Source organism: Pygoscelis adeliae, unplaced genomic scaffold, assembly GCF_000699105.1.
Source record: "Pygoscelis adeliae isolate BGI_AS28 unplaced genomic scaffold, ASM69910v1 Scaffold140, whole genome shotgun sequence".
NCBI lineage: Eukaryota > Metazoa > Chordata > Aves > Sphenisciformes > Spheniscidae > Pygoscelis > Pygoscelis adeliae.
In genome coordinates, this window is record NW_008824044.1 from 2,805,415 (window position 1) to 2,830,832 (window position 25,418).

The 25,418-nt window shown below is 37.9% G+C and overlaps 2 protein-coding genes across 2 annotated transcripts in view; one reads left to right on the forward strand and one right to left on the reverse strand.

Moving 5' to 3' along the window:
• Position 1: 1 nt before the first annotated feature.
• On the reverse strand, positions 2 to 22,341 carry FBXO15 (F-box protein 15). The gene is made up of 9 exons (XM_009333488.1): positions 22,289 to 22,341; positions 20,291 to 20,395; positions 15,874 to 16,116; positions 15,394 to 15,603; positions 13,346 to 13,475; positions 10,909 to 10,991; positions 9,579 to 9,724; positions 3,798 to 3,922; positions 2 to 271 (listed from the first exon to the last, which is right to left on the reverse strand). Exons 2-9 carry the CDS (start codon positions 20,392 to 20,394, stop codon positions 2 to 4), a joined length of 1,311 nt encoding a protein of 436 aa, XP_009331763.1. The 5' UTR covers position 20,395; positions 22,289 to 22,341.
• A 2,822-nt stretch (positions 22,342 to 25,163) lies between these two features.
• Positions 25,164 to 25,418, forward strand: part of TIMM21 (translocase of inner mitochondrial membrane 21 homolog (yeast)) — an 11,718-nt gene continuing 11,463 nt past the window's right edge. Inside the window, exon 1 of the mRNA XM_009333502.1 lies at positions 25,164 to 25,214. Coding sequence (XP_009331777.1) covers positions 25,164 to 25,214 — 51 coding nt within the window. The remainder of the gene's footprint in view (positions 25,215 to 25,418) is intronic.

The following is a 25,418-nucleotide window of genomic DNA, read 5'->3' on the forward strand; positions in this document are numbered from 1 at the left end:
GTCAGTAATTTGTTCCATACCAGTTATTTACCTTTTTGGTGCTTATATAAAGCACCAAATTGACTATAAAATACTCCTTGGTTTCTTCCAACCATACCAACTCAACACAGACTTTACCCTCTGAATCTGCATAGTCTGTGGTATAGATATGACCCATGTAGTCATAAAGGCTGGATGCCCTGGAAGACAGTTCCATGTAGACTGGGGCACTGAAACACCAGAAGGGCTTTCCAGTTTCATCCAAGAGAGTAACATCCATCACGTAGCAGTCCTACAAACATAAGCAGAAGATATTAATTCCCTATGCCATGGCACAGTAAGTAGGTCTGTCACTGATTTTAGGAGAAATATCAAGGATTCAGAAAGCAATTTTTGGTATGAAGGCTAAAAACTCAAAATATAATTGATAGTGCTCCACTGACTACTGCAAAGCAACAAATACTTATTTAGAGGTTTCCTACAGAAATCAAAATTGCAACCTACAGACATCAAAAACTGTGAAGGTAGCACCGCCAACCTAAATCAGACATTATTTCTTGAACATTTTTTAAGCTTTTAACATCTGTGTTTCTCAATTATTCGTTACCTTACCAGTCAAATAATGATAATCCTTCAATATGAGAAAGAAACCTAAGTTTAAACTCAGGTGCTAAACTTTATGAATGCAGCAATGTTTGCAAAGATACTCAAAGAGACCACCGCCAAGGCATTGTACGCACAACAATTACCCTTATATGCCAGCTATAAATGAAAGGTATACAGCACTTTTTGAATGGCTGCAAGCTTCAGTTCCCAAAAAGGTAATATTAATGTATCTTCCTACCCTCCAAATAATTATTCCTTTTGAAAATATTTCTTTACAACACTACACATTACATCGTTTTATAATGCTGAAGTCAGGATGCCAATTCTTGGGCATTTGCAAACTAATGGTTTCACACATGCCTTAAAAGCATACGGGTTGTGTGTCATTGTTAATATCATCAGCTGTTACCTGTTCTCATGAGTTCTGAATCACTAAATGAATCAGATTATCTTAATTATGCTGTATATATGCTTTACTTCCAGAAGTATCATATGCTCCAAAAGCATAAACAAACCAACATCACATATTCCATGCCAAAAAATTAATTTGGAATGCTTTATTTCACTGTTGTGAAATATATTTCACGTAGTTGTGCTTCTGTTGCTTTAACATTTCTTTCACTATTACTGTACTTCAATCAAACAATACAGAGCAGATGGCACAAACATAAGAGGTAATGTGATACATACAGTTTTCCTAAATTTGTTACTGTAGACTATACTGAAAATACAAAATTCAAACCAAATTTGATGATCATTTATTAATTTAGACGAGCTATAAATTCACTTGGAACAAGAAAGAATTACTACTTTCTGGTCTGACATCTTGCATATCAAAGGCCAATTATGAAAACTACAGCAAGGTGGCCTTGAGTGTTGGGGGCTTTTCTTCCCATGTATTTCCAACTATCTGTACTTCAGCAATTTATTTTTTATAAAAAAATACCCAGAAGTGCCAAAAAAAGCTTTTTTTTTTTCCTTAGAGTATTGGACAAAATTCAAATAAATTCAAAGTAGTGGCACGTTCTGCTGCTGTGGCTGATTTTATTTGGCCTTCACGTGTTTTAAGAGTTTGAGAGACTTATGTTAAAAGCCAAATTGAATTCTACCCACAGCTCTGTGTTGACATGCGCAATCTCTCACCACAAAATGAGGAGTTTAAAAAAAAATTTATATTATTTATGTTTTCCTAGAAACAAATATTCAGTATAACTTATGCTGTACGCACACAGGACAGAGCTAAACTAAAGGCTACAGCCATAGCTCTCTGTTTCCTCTGACGGTTAATTTCCAACATTTTTATGTAGTACTCATGATTATTTTCATGGCAGAAAAAAATTCTGCCAAGCAGCTGGAAATCATATAGAATCATAGAATGGTTTGGGTTGGAAGGGACCTCTAAAGATCATCTAGTCCAAACCCTCTGCCGTGGGCAGGGACATCTTTCACTAGACCAGGTTGCTCAGAGCCCCGTCCCACCTGACCTTGAATGTTTCCAGGGATGGGGCATCCACCACCTCTCTGGGCAACCTGTGCCAGTGTCTCACCACCCCCATCATAAAAAAAACTCTTCCAATTTAAATCTACCCTCTTTCGGTTTAAAACCATTGTCCCTTGTCCTGTCACTACAGGCCTCGGTAAAAAGTCTCCCTCAGCCTTTCTCATAAGCTCCCTTTATACTTTGAAAGGCCACAATAAGATATCCCCGGAGCCTTAATTTTCTGGTATCTGCCCAACATGGCAGCAAGATTTCCCACCTCCTATCGTATGCTTTTCAAGCAAATGAAGCATATTCTGTAATTATGTGCTAAGATCCCACTAACTTTAAGCATGCAAATAGTTCTAACGAAATTAATGGGATACACAATAAAAATAAACTAATTCAAGTCTAAAATTTTTCAGAAGCCTCAAAAATGCACCTATTCTGCATTATGATTCTCAATGAACATTCATGGCAATTAAAGAAAGATGGCAAACAATTGCCTTGAAAGCATTTTCTTGTTAGCTTGAATTCTTTCTAGTTACCAACATACAGTATTTTTATTAACACACATAGGGGAAAGATTTGTTGTTCTTTTGAAAACAAACACCCAACTCAAAAAAGTTTAGTACAAACTGAGAACAAATACAATTGAACAACCTGTCACTATGCAAACAAGGAATTTGAAGAAAACAAATTGCTATAAGCAATTAGAGAGGGAGGACTGAATGGAAACTGCAATTCAAGCTCAACTGCAGTTTATGTTCCAAACAGATACTAGTAGGTTACTAAGTTTTAAGATAAATTTTATATTCCTCATTGCATAGGAAAGCTGGCTGACACTGTAAACCATAAAGCAAGTATGTTAATGTCTATGAGCGAAATATGTTATCAAACAGTATTCCATTCCACACTTATGTGGGATTAGCAGAAAGGACAGTTTTATTAATTTTTACTTTTTTTTCAAAGTAAGTGCCAAAATTTAAACCAACCGTTGAACAAAATCATTTTTCAGTAAACATTTATCAGAATTTTTGGTACTTCTGAAATACCCGTGCAGCTGAAGTACATTTAAAAATATGTGTCTTCACCACTATTGCAAAATCTACAGAACTACTCTCAATTTTTCTTTAAAATAATTCTTTCAGGAATTTTATACAAAAGAGCGAGTGAGAAGTCCTCTAGAATACAAAGAGTTAATCCAGCTGACCCACGCGCATGACTCGAGCTAGGTGCTGACTGCATGAATGTGGACTGTAGTTTCTGCCTGTGTCCATCAATATTCTCCAACAGCTCCTAACTTTCATTGCACATAAATGGTACAACAGATGTGCAGAGTATTTCCCTGGGGTTCAAGACTTATTGCCCAGGAAAAAAAAAAAAAACCAAACCAAAAACCCCACAAAAAGCACATCTGCAATACATTTTTTGTCTAGCATTTCCAAGCAGTGAAAGTCAGTCACAGCATCTTTGCTGAGTAGAAAGCACTGGAGTCATCACACATGCATAATGGGTCTATCATACAATCTAGACTCTAAGACAGAAATGATAAAACTATTTTTCCTCAAAATTCACATCATTTTTGAAATATTTGAATTGAATTCTTTCTTTAGTTACACACACCTTCCACAAATAAAAACCTTTTTTTTTTAAATTAGCATATTTAGGATGCATAAACATCATTCTATTTTGAGATAAGCATTTCCAGAAACAAAAAATATTTCTGACTGACCTTTACGTTGCCCTTAAACACATCTGTTTCCCAGGATAAGCCAACCGTCCCAATAAGAGGCAAGTGCTTCGTATTATCCTTTAAGTTTACAACTATAAGCCTCAAATATCCATTTTCAATGTCACCTGAAAATATTAACAATATATAACATTATACTACTACAAATCAAATTAAGCCCAAGTACACTGTAAATGTTCTCTCTGCTTCTCTCCATGTCTCCAGTTTCCTCCCACTCACCCATAAGGAACCCTGACACCAACAACTAGATATCCAGCACGTCATAGAGAATTTAAGTCACAGTTCAGGGCTTTGATTCCGTGATCCACAGCAGAAGCAGCAGCTAAAAAATTTGGTATATTTGAGTATAAAAATCTGAATGCCACATAAAGGACTTATGCAAGGATGCAGGAAGTAAATTCTATGTTCAATATTCCTAATTTCATGCCACCAGTGCCTCCATCACTGCCCACTCCCCAAAAGTCAAGTTCAACACATAATATGTGAAATAAATCATGAGATACCCACCCCCCCTTTTTTCTTTTTTTTTTTTTAATCTCTCTACTCTGTATGGTAACTCAAATAACCCTATACAACAGGGTATAAGGGTAACTATCAGTCCTCCCTGGAAAAGATATTGCATCATTTAAACTGACAAGCAGTATGCCTTGATTTGAATCAAGTTTTTAAAGTATGGATTTGTTCATTTTTTAAATATCTTCCCAAAAGCTCACTTTCATTTTTTGACAGAATTATGAAATTTCCTTTGTGATTTTTTTTTCCTAAATATAACCATATTTCTTTGCTATGTCTTCCTCTCCTCCCAGAAGAGATTGACTTTTTTTTTCCCTTGCTATTGGAGGAGGAAATTTAACCAGGGAGTCCAACAGACTAATTATACCTTGGGGTACATCATAACAAACAAGATCTCTGACTATGAAAAAAAAAATGCATCACATCATGATGCAAGCAGATTTCTTAGCAGGACATCCCTTAAACAAATTTCCTTGAACAAGAGATACTCTCTTAAAAAAGCAAACAAAGGCACCAGAGACCTCAAAGAAAAAAAAAAAAAAAGGAACAGAACTAAGTATCTAACACTTGCAGAAGACAGGTAAGAAGGGAGAGAAGGAATGCCCAGAAAAATACAGCTTGTTCGGATCTAGTAGCAGGCCCTGGATGATAACTGAAGGGGCTTGTAGAGGTTTAAGACGCAAGTGGCAAAAGTGAAAAAAGAGAGAAGTGTTTTGCCTGTGGTTCTCCTTCAGTCAGGCCCAAGCAGCAGCATGAGGCTGAAGACAGAAGCAGCAACATCACAAAGGCTGGCTTTGAGTTAAAAAGCTAAAGCCTGCGTGAAGGAGCAGCAAAGCCTTTGCCTGGTGACTACTGAAGGCAGACAGCTGGAGGCAAAGTGGCAGAGAAAGAGAGCCCACAGTTTACTACAGAAGCCAGAAACTTCTCTGAATTGGTATTGTGGGGCCAAGCAACTCCCAGGAGACGCTTGGCCACAAACCAACGCTGGAAAGACATCACTCACAAGCAGGGAGTCCAAAGAACACTTACTGTGTGGAGGAAGCAGCCCAACACATGACAGCGTACAGAAGCAGCAGGTTTTTCAGTACTGACACTGCCTGGAATAGGAGTGTGAATACAGTGGAACCAACATGACTATGCCCAGGAAATATTTGGTGTGGTTGAAGGAGAATGCATCACTCCAGACAGTGATTTCCACTATCCTTGCAGTGAAGTCCCAGAGAACTCAATGAGGAAAATGTAAGCAGAATTCACTTTCAGGATCCAGCTCAAAGTGCAAAAAAGGCTATTAAGTTGATACCTACCCAAATGGTTCTGTTCCAAACCTCAGTAAATCAAATCTAATGACAAGATTTCATCCAAGATAAAAATATTTTAGATAAATAGTCAAGCTTTACTGAGTGAACATGAAAAGCCCACATCTAAAGTTGAGCTTTTCGTATAAAACATTAAACAACATCAGTCAACAAGCATTTTTTCCAAAGGACTATTCAGTTATCTGCAATTCAGATTTGAATGGAAGCAGCTATTCCTCTCACTCATTCAAAACAAATGAAAATTTTAATGGAATAAAGACAGATTGAAAAAAAGCATATAAATTATATGCTTTTTTAAAAGAAGCTAATAAATTAATGAAGCCCAGGACACCACTACTATTGCATGGCATTAATAACATGAACTGCTGCATTGCTAGATGGGTCACTTGGCTAAAGTGTAAGTTATCAATCCCCTCTTGCAGTTACTTCTTAACCTTAAGCCAGAATGGAAAGAGGTGACACAGATCAGGAATCTGAAGGCTAATTATTCACGGGTTAGTTAATCCAATCTTTATAACTTTTTTTTTAAATATAAAAGCTGTGTTGCAGTCCTCATATCTAGAAGAAAGAAAAAGTATGCCTAGAAATTAGCAAGAAGCTGAAGTGCTAAGTACTGAAATCTCCCCTTCCTCATCCCAGTCAGATAAGAAAAGGAAATTAAAGGGCAGAGCAAGCTGTGTTAAACATACCAAGGGAAACATAGAGGAAGCAAATTGGACAGGGCTTTCTTCAGTCTGATCTAGAATTTGTTTCATTGTCCCCTTATAATATCTACAGTCCAGAGTTTATGCAAGACACGTATAGCAGCAAAGCAGCACTTTAATCACTATAGGTTATAGGGAACAAATATTTCCAAATAAAGGGAATACCAATATAGAGAACATACATCACGTAGACAAACCTCAGGGGAAAGAAACAAATAGCCCAATAGTTCAAAGGCACTTATTTTAGCTAAAAGCCGAGAGAGTTTGCTTTGCTAACCAAGCCTTTGTTGCAAGTTGTAGTTTGATTGTTATTTTCACAAGGAAGGCTGTGTTTAACATTAATTCCGGTGGCAACAACCAGCCTTACCATGCTGAAATGGTCATTTAAATTTGCAAGTCAATCTTCAAGGTCAAGCAAAAGCATTTCAAATACATGATGTGATATTTTACAAACAAATCTTAAAAGCTCTCTAAACTCACAAAAATCACCCCGTTACATTTTGCAAGCACAACACATCAACTTACATCAACAAGGAATAACAGTGAAAAGCCAAAGCTTAAGACTACCATATGGCTACAAATCTATGCTTAAAAAATTGAAAAACTAGGTAACTACATTTCAAGAATGTTTATTAAAAAGATAGATGTAGTATTCATGGCTTCTATGAGTCATATGAAAAGCCTGTCACAGCTTCCTGAAAACAAGAAAAGTTTTCTAATACATTCAATTCAATTTGAAAGTATTTAGCATATTCACCCTACAGTATCTGTCAACAAGACCATATTACCAATTCTGTTTAAATGGAAGGAAGCATAAAATAAAACGCTAAAAAACAGCCAAAACAGAGCAGCAAAACAGCTAGTTACTGCAGTGCGAATATTAATAACAGAAAAAAAAAAGATCTGAAGCCATATATACTCCATCCACTTGGATCAATGAAGTGCGATATAACTTTTTAAATTTAATGTTAAGAATTTTGCAGAAAGAATTGAAAATAGAGCAGCAAAATGAAGCACAACATTAATGAACACTAAAAAAAAGCAGACAAAAACAAAACTAAAGGTGAACTAATAGAGCAGTTATTCTGCAGAATAACAAATGGGTATTCCCTGCTAGCCTACGAGTGTCTACAGCTTCCTAATGGAAACAAATAAATAAGTAAAACCCCAGTATAATAGCTGACAACTGATCTGTGTCTCAGGTTGTGGAAACTGCCATTCACGTCACACCCATAATTTAAAATAAATCTCGACTGAGTAGAGAATTTTAAGAAATAGCAAGACTTCTCACTATGTCAGAGACCTCCATGCTTCAGAGCCCTCCCAGAGAATGGGACAGAGTATCATTAGAAGGGAGCCTAAAAACAAAGCGCAAACCATCAAATACAACCAGCTTGGACAACCCTACACTGTTGGCCACATTCAGAAACACCATGTTTACCAGAAAGAGCAAAGTCAACAACAAATTACTGTGAAGATATGTGATGGCAGACAGCCGTAAGCTGCCTCACTACATCATTTTTGAACACAAATTATGGAGGAAATCAAGCATTTTCCAAAAGAAATTATTCTGCAAGTACATGGAAAGGGCTAGATGACAAATGACCTTATTGCCTACAGAACCATGGCTTCAGCTGGCTGATGTCCTGTGAGAGCAGAATCTAGCGGCTGTCGCACAGCTAAAGGACACAAAACCAAAACAGTTCAGAAAACACTTGTGATTATAAAACAGATTCGCTAACTAGCAAAGTGAGATGCCATCACAACTGTAGCTCCTGGACATTTGCTACAATTTGCATAAATATCAGCTTAATCGTTAACAGAAGTAGCTTCTAAGCAGCAACAAAGTGATACCAACAAAGAAAAGTGTGCCACATACTGCTTTCTCTTGTAAAGCTGTATTGCTAGGAGCATAAAATTTTCGTTTTAGAAAACAAAACATGACATTCACCTGAAAAAAAACCCAAACAAACCCAAAACCAAAAACCCAACCCTCTGGCCAATTTACAGAAGAGACTTTTTTTTTTTTTGAGGGTATAAAGAGGACTCCTGTATTGAACAACACCTCAGGAGAGACTTCTATTGCTACATGGATAGAATTTCACTGAAGTTTTACCCTTATAAGTATTCCTGTATTTCAAGCTTGGAGCTTTTCAGGAATCTGAAAACATCTATGTTTCAAATTCAAAGGACTACAACACTCCACACTGTGCACAAGGCTACAGTCTAAATGACAGTTCTTGGAGTCATCAAATACAAATTAAAAAAAAAAAAAGTCACAGGGAAATGTGTTCTAACACTGTAAAAGCACTCAAGGCTGATAACAGTGCCCTCTACTGTCTTCATCAAAACCAGTGTTTTCTGAAATCAACAGAAGGCTCATTAGTACTGTTATCAGAAAAATACTGGGGAGCAATAATTAATTTACAGTGTTTAATTTTAATTGTTTAATTTTAAGTTTAATATTTTAATCTGTCTCTGCTGACAGAAAGACAGCTGTGTAGCTGTCTGTGTAGGCAGGGTGTATTGAAGTTAAATCAAGAGACATCACCCATATATTTTGCAAAACTCTAGTAGACTTATTAAGTTGGGCTGTATGCAAACAACAAGGATAGCCAATCATGTCTCCTTAAAAGAAACGCTAAGAACTGAAAAAAAGCAGCACAGTTAAAAACAATCACTGAAATTGTTTATTACACAATGAAAGGATGTCAGAATAGGCAACCTTACGTTAACCTAAATAAAAGCTATAAATCTTAAAGTTCACGGTATCTTCTACAAATATATTTAAATATTTAATCTGTCAAAGCACCTAAAGTATACTTGAGAAGAATTCTACAGAAATACGTCTCCAAAATGTATGAGGACAAACTCACTCTCCCTTATAGTATACACATGGAAGGAACATCAACCTGCACCAAAAGCTGTGCCACTGCATTATTAACTCAGCACTGAACCAAACAAAAATATCCTGACAATCTGCAGAACTTGCATCTCAGGCCTGACACTATATCAATGTAATAGCAGGCAGACTTCATACTGAGCAAGCTTACGACATCACACAATGCACCATGCAGATATAAAGAAATCACACAACAAACAAAAAGATAGCATACTCTTAAAAATCCATTTCAGTTTCTCCCCTTAAAACAGAGATACTGGATATAAAAGGGAAAACATAACAGCAGGGATCATTTTCAAAACAGACATTACAGTTCTGTGAACTCTACCTTTTCTGCAGAAGAGGCTCTTGAATGTTCCACACAGGTAGGTGCAGCTTCCACCGTGCATATCAAGATGTAGATTGTAGTCATGCAGTCCATATTCTGGGTCAACATCATCCAGTACAGGTTTATTAGGTGGAAGGGCATATTGACTTAAAAAAATAATAATAATAGAATTAAGCAAGGGGGAATGACTTTATAGAAAGAGATATAGTAAATAGCCCTACACTGAGACTATCATCTTAGGAGAGGTTACAACAGGGAAAAAATTATTAGAAGATACAACTTCTCTTCTTTATTAATGCTTTTGAAAATCAAATCTCTCTAGTTCATCATATCTCTTTTAAGCTGTATAATATAGTGTCTAATACTGCTAATCAACTGTCCAGCCTAGCCAAAGGCAGAAAATACGGCAGTCAACTTTAAAAGGTACACCTGTTAAACTCCAAAATATGGACTTGTTTACACACAAAAAATGCATCAGCTTAACTACAAATCTAAAAGCCAACTAGCTACAGACTTCTCTGGAATAGTGGTTATTGAATATTTTTGTCTGTGCCGAACCTAAAAGAGAAACTACTGCACACAAATGACCAGAAGAGCCCAAACCCCAGAGGCAACTGAGCAGCTCCTACATAGGATCCTATTTGGTAGTAAGGGAGATGGTACCTTCTGTGTGAAAAGAGCCATACTAAGTTATAGCGGGCACATAAGACTACCAGTAGATACAACAGCATCTGAGCAGAAAGCCAAGGGAGAAATAAATCCCCAAAATCATCATCTAAAGCTAAAAAACTCCATCTTTTTAAACAGTTTACATTGTATAAACAGGTATTATATTATACACTGCAATATACACATATTCACAAATACTTCATAGGAAATCCATCTAGTTTTTCAACAGGACTGAAAGATAAATGCAGGCACCTTACCAGTTTACTAAAATTTTTTCTCCCCTCTTACGCAGCTAAAGATTAGTTTCCTAAAATGTCTCCCTCTTTTCTAGGTCTTTCAGATAGGAAGAAGAAATAAAAAGACTGCTTGTGAAAGGGAGAAAGTATGGGCAGTGTATTTCTAACTTTCACAATACAGCAAGTACTAGCATACTTGTATGACTAAATTATCTCCTTAATAGCATAACAGTGGCAACATTTTAGTATGAAAATACTTCTACAGCTTTGTATACAGTTACCGTAACTGTTGTTTATATTAAACAAGGATAGTTAATTACTGCCTAAATATAAACCTCTTACCAGCAGCCAATTTTAACTGTAAAACTCAAAGCTTTATTCAAAAGGTTATCTTTATTACCCACAAAGGAGAAACCAAAACTTACACAGTAGCAGAACCCAAAGTGCTTCTCTCAAGAAGTTGATGATAATGAAGACTCGCCATAACAAAAGCAATTTCATTTTTCTCCTGAAAAGTTAATTACAGTAGATGTATTTTCATCTGGAAATACTTTTTTTGACAAGGTCTTCCTGAGCATTAAAATTCATAGATAAATGCTGCTGCTTATTACTCTGCCAGTTACTGTAATAATGTTAATAATGGCTTAACACTTGGACTCCTATAACTGCTACTGTCTTTTCACAAGAGTACAGAAGATATGTAAAAGATCACAGCATTTCTACATTATGGGGAAAGGGAGGGAAACTAGCTATGCCAGGGCAAAAGTTATCAGCAGCAATCCTTGAATTGTACTTCTATAGCTTCTACTTATCACTTTAAACCGGATACCTAAAAAGAGTCAAACAAGCCTTACTCCCAGCTACTAAATACCTAAGCATCAAGCTTATTTTCATATGTAAGGAACTATTTGCAAAGAGGGCTAACATCAGTGAGGAATACAGAGCTATTCAATAGAAATACTGAATTTCAAAGTAAAACCCCAGATGTCTTCACCAGATTACATACTCCTGGGAAAACGGTAAGACATACCTTCTATAGGCTCAAAGAAAACTTCAATGTGAGAACTAAACAGAGCAAAAGGTATCTATTTACTTCAAGAACACAGAATGCTAGGATTTCAGTTTTTTTTTTTTAAAGAAAAATGCATTTTTAAGTACTTCATTTGCAAACACATGTCAATAGCAAAATTATTCACTGCCAGCAGTCTATTACCGTCCTGAAAATTGGGCAACTGTTGTTTTCAACTCTCTGGGTTACCAAACAGAAAATGACATCCTCTACTCAAACATGGGAGGGGTTTAGCTACTCCTGTACTTTTGTAGTGCAAAATTACAGCTATAAAAGATATAATGACAGAGATTTATCAATCACAGAGTCTCTCAGTCTTTCTCTATCCAAATACTAGAAGGCCCACATAACCTGTCCTTCGTTGTCACAACCACTAGCATTAACAATTTCTGTCACACAGCTACGCTATGTGTAAAAAAAACAAGATGTGTGGCATTCACAATTATTACACCCATCTATAGTTAACTGCCTAATGTTACTCTGCTCACATAGAGAATAAGAACAGGTGTTCAGAAAAGTAAGCAGGAAAAATATATTAGAGTGAGGCATTTGATGCTTAACAAGTTTGTAGAACTTAGTTATGATTAAACCATTTCCAGGTGCTGAAAGAGTTCTCTTTCCCAGCATGGGGAGGGGTAACATGTTAGCAAGACCATAGGGACAACACCACAGGGACACCAATCTACTAAACTTCTGAAGATACAAAAGAAACGGCTGTTCACTTATCGGAGCTTTTCATAGATTGAGACAACCCATAATAGGCTCATGCAGATCAGCCAGTGTCACGTTTTCTAGGCAATGGACACCTTTAAGTAAGAGTGAAACAAATATTCCTGCCGTGGTTTTAAACAATTCCTCTGGTGATTTGAGGTAGCAAGAGTTTCCAGCTGGAAATGAGACACAGCTTAGAGCAACTGTTCACAGGCTCCCTGAGGGAAGTTCCTTGCCAGTGCCAAATAATATAAATCTATGTCATTAACATGGCTGGGGGAGGAAGAAAGGGCTGCCACCTCTGAATTCAGTCCAAGAGCAGAACACCTGAGATAAGCTGCCATAGCACCTAACCGTATGCAACTTCAGGCAGACACCTAGGTCCCAGTGTATTCAGTGCAAAGACGCAGACTCCTTTAGAGTAGAAGCCTACTTCAGATGTTCTGCACTGCTCTCAAAAGGCATTCATCTCTACATACAGCCTACAGAAACTAACCACTTAACTTAGACACTTAATACCAAGAACTGAATATCCCCAAAAGGGCACGAATTACAGCGTTCCTACTGCTGGAGCAGGTTACAACTACCTGGTGATGTAGACTAAAGGGAACAACTAGCAAAGTTGCCTTGTGGGAATTCATCACTTTGAGTGATGGGGACAGGGCAAGGCATGAGTCAGGGAACGAAGCACCTCTCTCCTCAAACCATTCTATTTAAAATGCCTTTAGGATATCAAACTCTGGCATGTGAAGAGTGCGAAATAAATACAATTGAACACAGAAGTAAGATCAGTACAGTATCTAATATACTATGATACATAATCGTTCTTTTAATCAGAGGTGGGTTTTTTTAACAGTACAGATACTCCTGCAACAGCTCTTTAGAATACAGTGAATCATCAACTCGCTGTCCCTACCTGTATTTTCTTGTTGTTAGTTTAGACAAGATCTTTCAAAATCCAAAGAAAAAAAGATAAAAAAAACAAACCCCCAAACAAAAAACTCGCAAAATCCCAAACTACAAGGCAAAAGAATCTGTTTCTTCAAGTCATAATAAAGTATTGAAACAAAATGTTATCCTACCTTCCAAAGTCCTACTAAGAGTCCTGGATTCAGACTGAAGAGCTGGACAAGCTTATCAGCACCAACTGCTACGCTACTTTCAGTCAGGTTAGCAAGATGGTATTCAGCAATTAAGGAACGTCGACGAGGTCTTTGAAAAGAACATACAGAATGTAGCAACAAGACTATGTCTCCTTATTTATGTAAAAGCTCAGCCTAATTTCATTTTTAACTCTGAAGTCTGACCAACAGCACATGATGAAAACAGTTTTGAAAGCATTCAGCACGCACAGCCATAAGCTTTACTTATGAACAACTACAGCATACTAGCAGGATCTCAACACCTAACAAGAAAAGAAACAAAAGCCACTATAGGATGGCCTAATATACTACTTAAAGAAGAAAAACTTATATGCTTACCCGATATTTCAAAATAGTCACAGAATTACTTTATAATTTGGTTTTAATACTATGTCGGTACTAGATGGAATGACTGAACATTTGCCAGTGTGAAGCAAGCTACTAAGAAGGAAAATTCATCCTCCACAGAAGCAGAGTTCAAAGGAAAGGATCAAACTGTACACATAATAAATTAAAAGCTTCTGTGAGAGGAAGCTTTCCTTTTTTAGAAAACTATTTCTAGATTTTGCCAGTAATTAAAGCGATTTAGCTCCATAACACCCTTTAACTGAAGTTCATACTTCACAGGCGTTCTTAATGGCTAATGGTGCATAAAAAAGAGCAGAAAGCGGAGTCTGTGTTACCTATTCAGAATGGAGAAATAACTCTTTCTAAAACCCTTCGCAGACTTAGGCTCTTATTATATTCAAAACCATTCCTAGATTTCCCAGTAGTATCACAGTAGTATCACCTACCACTGCACACTGCTTAGGATGACAGCAACCGACGGGAACTTCGTGACATTACCTTGAACTGTAAGATTTGTGGACATCAACCCTTTCCATCTTTAAGTCAGTCAGGCTGGTATAAATACAGGGACTTTCCCAAACTCCCTGCACTAGCTCCTTACAGTCTTAACATTCTGACTAACATTCTGATATTTGTGAAATCATTACCTTCATGTATATTCACAAGCTCTAACAACTTACAATTCTGTGAAATAAATACACTAACTGCCTGCAAGTTTTCTTTTACTATTTTCTACATATGAATCATCATCTTGGTAAAACAACTACATTTCCCACATAATTTGACTGCAAGACTTGTTTAGCTGACTTTACACAAAAGGCTTCTCTCGATTTTTTTTTTTTTTTTAAAGGCAAATACTTTGCTTCTGCTTGAGGAACCATGTTTTTTGTAGGTGAACAATTCTCTCTTTTCAGAGCTCTGCTGTTAGGGGTTTTGTGTAAGAAGCATGTAGCTGATACTGCATATACTAAAATGACACATAAGACACAGACATGTAGAAAACTCCTTGACAGCAACCAAATACATACATACATATCTTAAATACACACTTTTAATTTAAACATCTTTTCTCAGAATGTAATGCCAGAAAAATATTGTACACACTTAAGTTACAAAACAACAGCTATCCCGCATCGTGCTGTGGACTATTTTTTTTTTATATACGTCTACTTATATTGTACACACAGCCAAACACCAAGTTCCCTAAATTCACATACACACCTATCAGACAGAAAAAAAAATGTTAGTAACATAGATTACCTGATTGTAGCCACATAAACATTGATGAACTGTTCCAATCTAAATGTCTCACATTAAATTCTCCTAGATTTACATGTTTGTTTCATGTTCATTTGTATCTATGCCTTAAATTCAGCTTTCCAAGGCAGGACCTATCAGTCTGTATCTTGCCTGCCAGTAGCTACATTAACCTATGAATTAATGTCATAGCTTGCTGGATTATATCTATTTCTTGCTAAAAAGCTCTACCAATGAAGAGAAGGCTTTGGAAGAAATACTACAGAGAGGCTTTCTAAGAAAGAATTAACTTATTAAGTCAAACCAAGGTCAGACAGCTCCTACAGATACATTATCAACCAGTTACACTAAATAACCCTCAAAAATCCTATGTTAAAACTCACCCATTCTTGCTGGGACCTCTGCTTTGGTCAGGAAGCAATGGTGTAACTCCGAATAGTTTTAGGGTTGACAGGATGTCTAAGCATGGCCAATTTGTACTATACCAAAGTATAGTAACAGATGTGTCCTTAAACGATAGGTTTGCCTTCTCCATTACATGTTCCTTTCCATTTTTGTCCGTTAGAACAATTATCCAACTCAAGCCAGAGGCTCTGTTATTTAGGAATTGAGAGGGGAGAGCGGTGTTGAAAAAAAAGATTCTCAAAGTGACAAAACTTAAACTATGCTTCCAACAGAATTTCTAAATTTCTACTAACTGCTACTTATGTTTCTCAGGCTAGGTCATTTATAGGCTGTCATCGTATCTTCCCATTATGATATACATTTTATAGCTCTATTTCCATATCCCCCCAGCATTTCCAAAGCCATTAATATTCTGTACGTTGTTCTCAAGTAAACATCTGTGACAAGGCATTGCTTACTTCATAGCTTCTTTGTTTTTACATGGAAGACCCGTATAAGGATCTACAGGCTTAACAAGTCGCATTACTCTAGTTTTGACAGCAGCTATTTGTTTGAAGATGTATTCTTTCTTCCAGTATCCAGGCTTTCTATCATGTAGAGCAGCACAGCCCAAGGAAACAGTTTCTGTTTGTTCAGACTTCATTTTCCAAATTGTCCTTTTTGGTTGAAAACAACTGGAATAGATTTTCAGCCAGATTCCACTGAAAATAAAAGTAGAATAAAGCGGAAAACCACATATAAATTTCAAGAATAGTTACTTAATTATTCTTATACACATCTCAGCTACCACTGAGCATAATGTTAGCAGAAAAATACAAAGTCCTAGATTATCAGCAAACTGGGTTTGATCTAAATCTAAGTTTATAGAAGACCAGAAACTGTAGCCTCCTAGGTACTAGTCAAGAAAATGCAAAGGCACAGTTGTACACTTTTCCCCTTCTTGACCTTCCAACAGCTCATATGAGGTCAGTTTCCCTAGTGTAAACATGAAGGCTCAGGAACCAAAAGATGCTAGATGTCAGCATTTCTCATGGGCTTACTAGGTTATCTCAAAGAGTATGAAATCTCTGAACACATTTCTTGTTCTGGATTACACATATCAAATGAGATCCACTTAGGTTGAAACACATCTCAACTACATATACAGAAAATGTTTGACTAGTGCTCTAGAAAGTAGGATCATCAGATATTGGGAACTCCCCACTGTTTCATGCCTCTCAATAGCACACTAGAGTATGTCGTTTTTAAAAAGCCTTCCTTCCCCTTATGCTGCTACTTCCTTCACAGACGCTCACTGAAGCAGATTTAAAAAAAAAAAACAACAAAACAAAACAGTACATATCTGAGAGAAAGCTATCATGAGGAAACAAAGAAAAGATAACTCTTGTCTGTCTTCCTGAAAATATAGGATCCAGGATGAAGCTCAGAGACAGCACAGCCATACTCAGTGACTTAAGTGAAAACTGATTAAGGTTAAGCAGTTACTTTTGAAAATTCCACCCCAAAACAATTCCACCTCACACAAAATCAGCTAGTGGAAAAAGTGTTTTAATACCTCTTAGTCAACAAAGGCAATCTGGACCTCTCAGATTTCTCACACAGATCCAGCTGAAAGTGGAGTGGAGGGGGGCAATTAGAATCACCTATGTTTGGTGGAGGTACCACTGTCATGTCAATCCCTTCTGCACTCTCTTTTGAAAAGCTCAGAGAAGAGATGCCTTTTTGAAGAGATGAAAGAAACATGCAACAGGAAGGATGGGTTTCACCTCTTCCCTGTTAGGAAAAATATGAGGTCACATTTCCGCCTCCCACAGCCCAATATCTCTAGGACAATTCAGGGAATATTGAGTACAAGAAGTTACAGGAATTCAAACAAAAATCTGTGAATAAAGGTTTCCAATAAGTTTTCTAATTTTAAAGTGCTAGCCACACAGTCTACATAACTGCACTAAAGAAAATTAATAGCAACACAAACAAATTCTCTACCATTTATCAGCAAGATTACCTTTATCAGTCCTCACTTATCCCCAGGCAAACTTAGACTAACACGCTTTGTAATGCATTTTTCAACTCCTTAAAGCATTAAAGCATTCAAGGACTGAATCCATCCCACACTGCCTCCTACCCATAAAAACCACTGTCGCTTCATCAGCTGCTGAGAACAAGCCCCCACATGTTGAGAGCTAGGCTCTTTGTTATTGATGCAAACCTTCCAGCCTGCTGCTCTGCAGATATATATACAATCTCCCACTACCATTTTTTGAGTCAAAGTTGTTTAAAACACACAGACCCATAAGCTTCTATGACTGGTAAAGGGGGTTTCACAGTCAACATGAGCTTCCAACTTTCCTTTCACCAAAATCGGGGGGGGAACATGAAGAACAATCCCATAAGTAAAACAAAGATTTAAGATACTTCAATTTTGAGACCAGAAAAGACAAGACAACCCAGTTATCAGATAGTATAAAAAATTTCTGATGGAGGGAGAAAATTCTTATTTAACTCCAAAGCAGCTAAGAATTGCAGGATGATGAAAACAGAGATGTCCTTGACACACCATCATCAGGGGAAATTGAGCTGTGTATCATCCAACTGGTCTTACTCAGCCTAAAAAGTCTAGTAAGGTGTCCTCCTATAACCCTCTCCTGTTAACTAGAAACCCCTTCCCGAGACAGACATCCTTTCTTTCATGGGAAGAGATACTCAGCATCTGGCTGCATGATGCTGAAAAGACAGGGGTTAGTAGTAGGCATTTCCGGCATTTTGAAGGTACAGTCTCAGGCAATGTCAGTTGAATGAAGACAGACTTGCCACCAATACCTACCACCCTTCTCCTCACTGTCAGTTACATACTGCTTCTTCCTTTCCCAAAACCGCATTGTGCAAGCAGATGAGAAATCAGTTCAAGCAGCTCAAAAATTCAGTCAGGGCAGGGAGGCAGAGGAGAAAAAAAGGGGAACTTGGAATCACAAGTGTTTAGGGAGGTATCGCTGCCCCTTCATCCTCAACTTCTGAAGAATTCAGGGCAGACAAATCAAAAAGGCATCCAACAGGGAAGCACGAATTTGCCTCTTTCACAGCAGAATACGTGCCACTTTTGCCTCAAAGTGTTAAGTATAATATTCATCTCAAGGCCTCCTATTGGACGTTGTTACAAGACGACAACCTAACCACTTAGTGCTAACTCAAATGCCAGAATCAGACACACACCATTGTCAGTCATCACTTGACCACAATGGCAAAAAGATCTTCTCCTGTGCTCTGGCTTCTCACTTCCTCTTATACAAGCATTTTCTGCTGGTGATCAAAACCCTCAGGCTTTCAGACAGACCATCTATGTGAGCTTCCCACACTGCATGACAGGAAGGCTGGAATAATACCACATGCTGAGGCAAGGGGGGATGCGGAAAGGGGGGGTCAGAAACATTTCCTTGCCTTCAACAGTTACATTGAAGACATCAGTGCCAAGGAACAGTTAAAGCGCAGACATTATTTGAAGAGCCCAAAAACAAAGCACTGCATTAGGCAGCACAGGTATATCGTGATGAAAGACTGAAGGTCCTGTTGTGTCAAGGGCAGCATCCTGTACATCCAGCACAGCAGAAATATCCTCAAAAAGATACTCTGCCTAAAAACCAAGATCAGATTTGTCACAGAGATATGCAGGGACTTCAATTAAAACTTCTGTTAATTCACCACAAGATTCAGGGACTCAAGAAGGTTCATGGAAATCCAGTGGGAAGAAGTGACCTGGTCCCTCTGAACCAGTCAGTCTCCTAGATAAGGGAAAGTATCTCTTCCTCGAATCCCATTTGTGCACATACAGTAATCTCTGTCGAGATTAGAAAATGGAAATCGACATTGTTGAGATGGAGACAGATGAATCAGCTTCCCTTGAACAACCACAATGATTTTATCCTACCTTGTTATCCTGAAGTGGAAAACGCATATTAAGATATATAATTTGTGTCAATTATGCAATTTATAGCTACATGCACCTGCTGACAGCCTCAAAAAATAAACCTGGATTATGGCCTTCCCTTTAAATTCATCAGTTCTAAAGGCATCAATGCCAATATCAACCGATCCACTGTACAAGTTTTGGCAAATAAGTGAGAAATGGATGAATACCAGATGCAGCAACTTCCTATATAGGAAGACATTTTCTCATTTAAACAACACTAATGCAGCAGAATCCTACAAAAAAAGGATACCCAGACGTCCTAGTTATCGCATACCAACAGAGTCTCTCCTCTTGATCCTTTCACAAAATTATCATGATACTGGTAGGAGCAGTTTGTGAACTCTGTATAAGCAATCACTTACAAAAAAATGTGTCAGCATTTATCTTCACTCCTTTTGTTTTCATTTAGAAGTCACCAAAATTTGACAGAAAGAGCAACAGGTAAAACCCACTAGTGAATCACTTGACTAAATCAAACCCTCTGCAAAAACCTGATGAAAGAGCTAAATAAGTAGGACTTCAAAATTATGAAAGCTGTGACAATTCTACAAAGCTACTGGCTACACACCACTAAGGACTGCCTGAACCAAAAAGCCTGTGCAGGTGCATGTGAATACAAACAAATATATGCAAATTTTACAACAAAATAAATGCTAATAGAAACATTTCAAAACACTGTATTTATTTTTCGCCTCATAACTCCCATTAAACTTAACAGGGCTTGCACAGCTGGAATTTCATACAACACGTTGTACTGTGAGCTATGCAGTACATTTTCAGCAGAGTAATTGCCAGTAGGCACATGCATCAGTGCTCTGGCATCAGTGAAACTAAGTTAGAAAGACTCATAACTCAGGTAAACTCAACTGCTGCATGATTAAGACTAGCACTTATGCTCCCCCCTTCCTTACTTGTCATTGGCCAGATGATAGAAGTGCCTATTCACACAACCAACACACAACAGGGACACAGCATCCAAATAGGAAAATATCTTCATCAGCATTTCTGATGGCATGCTGGAAAACAAGAGAAATACCGTTAGACTTGCCTGCAAACTTCAGAAATTACAATGGCAAAGAATTTTAATCCCAAACCAGAGCAAAACAAAGGAGATGATAGAAACTACCAGCTTGTAAATACACAAATCAAAACTCACCTGAAGAGTTAATTTGCAGTTTGGGTTCTGATTTGTCTCTCTGATCTAAAATATTTGCTTAAAACAATTCACCACAATCTATTCAAGTGGCACAGCACAATTATGTAAAAAGTTATGGGTTTGCATTTTCATTACACTTTGTTAACTTTACCCCAGTTTGACATGAAACTATCTCATTCAACTTCAGTTTCTCACTGCTTGTACCATGATTTTAACACTTAGTCCATAACTACCAGCATTTGCCAGAACTGTGTACACTCACTCTCCTCCTGACTGTGGTGTCAGGTCTCAGGATGGACCAGGACAGAAATGTCCTAGTGAGATCATGCTCTACCTCATCAAAATCTTCAAACCACGTGTGCTCAGGGGTCTCATACAGTTTTCATTTATGTCAACAGAAAGATGTGAACTTCAAAATAAGAGCTGAGTGGCATCTTGAGAACATGAATGTTTCTGGGAATCTGTAAGGCTGCCTGAAATGCAGGTGCCAGCCTAAGTACAACAAGCACAACATAACCTGGAGATGAGTCACCATGGTTTTTGTATTAACAGACAGAAACTTCATACCCGTCAAGTAGTATCTGGTAACCGCACAGAGTTTAAAAACGATGTCTTTTATACTCTAACTTTTTGGAGCGTAAGAGTATGGTAACATCAAAATCACCACTGAAAATACAAGCTGCTGTGAAAGTCAACACCTCAGCTGTGTCTCTTGTCCATTTACTGCTGTGTCATTTACAACAGTTGCTGATTTATAATACTTTATTCCAGAAGCATATAGCTTTCAAGCATAGAATGATAACAATGCTATACTCCGAGGTTTGTATTAAAACTCAGAACCTTAGTTGCACCAACATAGAGGCAACCGTGCCAAAACGTGCACAGTTACTATGCGAAATAACTCAAACATTGTAAGTCCAAAGCAGTTAGTGCATTTATTCCAGGGAGAATTTAGAAATGATCCCTTAAAAAGCTGCAAATTAGCTAAATAATATGCTTGATCTAGGATTCTCAACAGTAGTTTTTACAACCATATTATTTTTATTTTGAAGGAAGCCGATAGAAAGGCTTTTTTTTTCTTTTTTTTCTCGTTTTTCACACCAAACTAACAGCATAAGGGATTGAACTGGCCATACAATGGAAAACAGAGGAATGACTACACAGGAAGCTACAAAATGTATAAAACAAAGAAAATTAATTAATCTTTCATGTAACATATTCTTAGATTTTTTTGTAGAAACGTAACTAATTTTCAAAAAGAAAACAACTTACAATTATATTGCAAGTGCCCTTTCACTGTCAAACAGGGAGCAAATATGCAGCATCCACTTTACTCCTCCCCACTCATCCCACTCCACCAGCCTAAGACTCTCTATACAAAGCAACAAGCATCAAGAGAACATCAGAAGTTTAATTCCAAACTGGCTTTTATTGAAGTAATACAGTAACAATTTTTATTCTCAAGGAACAACACACCCCATGATTTGCAAAGTTGTTGCTGAAGGCTTCATATGACCTGGAAAACCTACGTACTTCATATGAACTTAGAAAAGGAAGTGAGAGAGAACCATGCCACAAAACATCAGAAGGTCAACATAGGATCACAAAGTAGGCCAGGAAAGCAAATCTTCTCTGTTCGACTCGGAACATCTGACACAGAAATCTCCAAGGTATGAACAGAATAACTGTAAGCAGTCAAAAGATGGCTTATAGTCTGCAAGGGGTATTCCACTCTTAAACTAAAGACACTCACCTCTCAATGCACAAATTAGGTTTCGGTTTTATGGAAGGCGTCAAATACAGACTTTTAATTCCAGCATTTACAGTTTCAGAACGTTCCCCAGGTCCAGCAGCAAAGCTCCTTGACCTACTTCTAAAAAAGAAAAGCTGTCAGGAGTCACATCATCACACAGTGAAGAAATACGCATACTGTGCACACCTAGACACCAAGTCTCAACTGAGACAGGATTCAGGGAATGCATCACATGGTAACTCATTATTATCAGCTCACAAATTTGAACAATTGTCACCAACTTAAAATACCCAAGATCAGGTATTAAAATTAATTATTTAAAGTCACAGGTGTCTCTCCTATGATTAATCTCTCACAGTAGTCAGAAAGGAATAGTGCCACACCACCAAATCAGTTTGAATCTGGTAGAGATCTATTAATGTTGGACAGCTGCACCACTGTGGCCACCATAATCAAGCTCCAGATAGGCCCCTGCAGTAAGTCAAACTCACTGATTAATCTTCTGTTTTGCAACATTACTCCAGAGATGTTTTTGAGCCATCCAACTTTGCTAAGCTATTAAAAGATATCAAATAAAACAATACCTTGAAACTTTCTCAAAAACCGACAAGGCTCAAAAAGTATTCCCTTGACTACACAACAGAATCACATTTGAAACAAAGTTATAGTCTCATTTCAGATTTTCCCCTGCTGAAATACTCCCAGCTCTGTGAGATAAGTGTTAGTTCGACAGGCAAGATGGGTATCAATGTTTTTATTGCTCATTAACACATAACAATTTGGACAGAAATTACTTTCTCTTACTAAAGAAAGCAACTTTGCATATTTCGAACAGAAAGAAATTCTTTCAATCCAACTGGCCCCACATTTTTTCCAAGACTTCTGACAGTAAGAACTTTGTAAGCAAATATTGTCATTAAACCACATAGAAATATTCAGATGGAGTTTCAGTCTTAATCAAATCCTTACATTCATACCCACTGATGCCACAGAGCAGGCAGAGCTCCCCATATACTCTATTAGTGATGGTTTGTATTGACAGCTGACTTTCCAACACCTGGTCAATCCAACTCTGAGTTTCTAAGCAACCAATCGATGTTGGGGGAAAAAATATCTAATTTTGAAGTACATGGGTGCCATGTACATTTAATGCACACCGTTCTTGATTTAAGATTGGTGTATGCTCAAAGAAAAATAAAAATCAGAAGAAAAGAACAACTTTGCCCTACATTGTCAACTGTGCTATGTAAAAAAAAAAAATCCCTGAAGTTTTACTGGGAATTGTTATAAGCATAACACAAAAAGACACGCACATTTCAGCTTGGGTGCCAATCTCTAATAGGTTAACAAAATTAACAATGACAAAAAAGTAACCGTATATCAAATATGCCCTGAAGGTCAAGCAAATATTTTACTCGTATATTATTATCAAGAAGTACACTTAGGTGCCGAGATGAGGCTGTAACAAGCTGCATTTTTTTAAAGCCATTAAAAGGATTTAGAGACACAAGTCCTGTGCAACAGCAGCAGAACTACCGCTTCTGTACCTTCCTGGGCAGCACGTCCCAGGCTATTCCGCCCTGCATCTATGCTGAAGGCACAAAGATACCTAGTTTGGGCGTACCCTACAGTGACACACCCACACAGACTCCAGGCACAGGAGTAATTCGGATCAGGAGCTGGATCCTGGATTTTGCAACACACTTTACCTGGTACAAGCATAACCTGCATTGCCCATATTCAGTCCTTCTTGCTCTCTTTTTAACCACTTCTTGCATCCCCCCCTTCTTCACCCCAGGAAGGAATTTCTGAAGTAAGAGAAATGTTGCCTACACATGCCTTGAAAACTTCAACATAATATCTACCTCTTTTGTAAGCTTCATTTCAAAAAAAGTACTGAATTTTTGCATCTTCCAAAACAAAAATATTCTCAAGGTATGAAGAAACAACAGCAAATCCATTGCATAAACTATTTTTCAAGTATTGTGTGTGCTAAGTATTAACAAAATGCTTCTACACTGCATTGACAAAGCTTGCCTGCCCAAGTTAAAAATCGATGACAGCTGTTACTCCCCCTCTTTAGAGACTTCTAGTAACAACTGAGATGCTCTTGCTTAGAGGCACAACAACCTCAACCGCTATTTCATTAGCTTTCAATTTGTGGGACTGTTTTGTACCAGTATTTTCACTTTCATACCCTGTAGTACTTGCAATGTGACTATTGTTTTTTTGCTGGTCAGGGAACAAATCTATTTCAAAGAACGGATAGAAAGTTGTAAGTAGTGACAAAACCTGTCTCCTTCTCCAAATGTTAAAGCACACCTGGGGATAAAGAGAAATGACAGTAATGTTTTGACATGTTTTTTTTCTTCAGCTAACAATTCCAAAGTCTTTTTAAAAGGTGGGTATTATCCATTCCATTTACAGGTTAAAGAAGGGGGGGGAATGAAATGGCTATGAAACCCAAGGTTGTAGAAATGGGTTAGCAGAAAAACCTGCTTTCTCAACTTTGCTTCTAAGATTGGTGCTTTAAATGTTTGGAAGCTGAACCTGTACTGTAAGAATTAAGATAATCACACATTCCACAACGAAATCCTCCCATTTATTACAAAGGCCTTACTACCCTGAACATATGTACATCAGCCACTATGCTAGCTAATGCTTTGTAGACAGTGTAATAAGCAGTAGCCGATCTCCTCTAAGCTCAAGCACATACCCAAGTTTAAGCCCCACTACCCAGACAGAAAACAGTGCGTTAAACCTCGGCCTTCCGTACACCTGGAAATGCCTGTGTTTCCTATCGCAAGGCGCATCACCTCTACAAAGATATCGCCTTCCTTAGGGCCAGGGGGAGGGAGAAGAGAGCACCGTGGCCATGAAGGAGCAGGCCCGAGCTGTGGCAAATTTAGAGTTGGAAACCAGAGCCGTGAGGTGGGTGGAAGGGGTTTCCCAGAGGAGCGATGGGACTTCAGGGAAAACAAACCACCCCACCACGGACAAGGCAACAAAGGACAAGCAGGCAGCTCTGGGGCGGCAGAGCCCTGCTCCCCGCTCAACGCCCCCCGGCAGCCTCTCCTCAGGCCGGGCAGGGAGACCGTTACCTGGGCCCGGCGGCCCGACCGGCGGCGGC

What these genes read in the sequence shown, in the direction of transcription:
- FBXO15 (XM_009333488.1), bottom strand. Translation starts at nt 20,394, where the DNA reads ATGCCATCAGAAATGCTGATGAAGATATTTTCCTATTTGGATGCTGTG. An exon ending in TATCATCTGGCCAATGACAA is followed by an intron (nt 16,117 to 20,290) that starts GTAAGGAAGGGG and finishes TTTTATTTTCAG; the next exon opens with TGGAATCTGGCTGAAAATCT. An exon ending in ACTTTGGGTTCTGCTACTGT is followed by an intron (nt 9,725 to 10,908) that starts GTAAGTTTTGGT and finishes TATTTTTTTAAG; the next exon opens with TCAATATGCCCTTCCACCTA.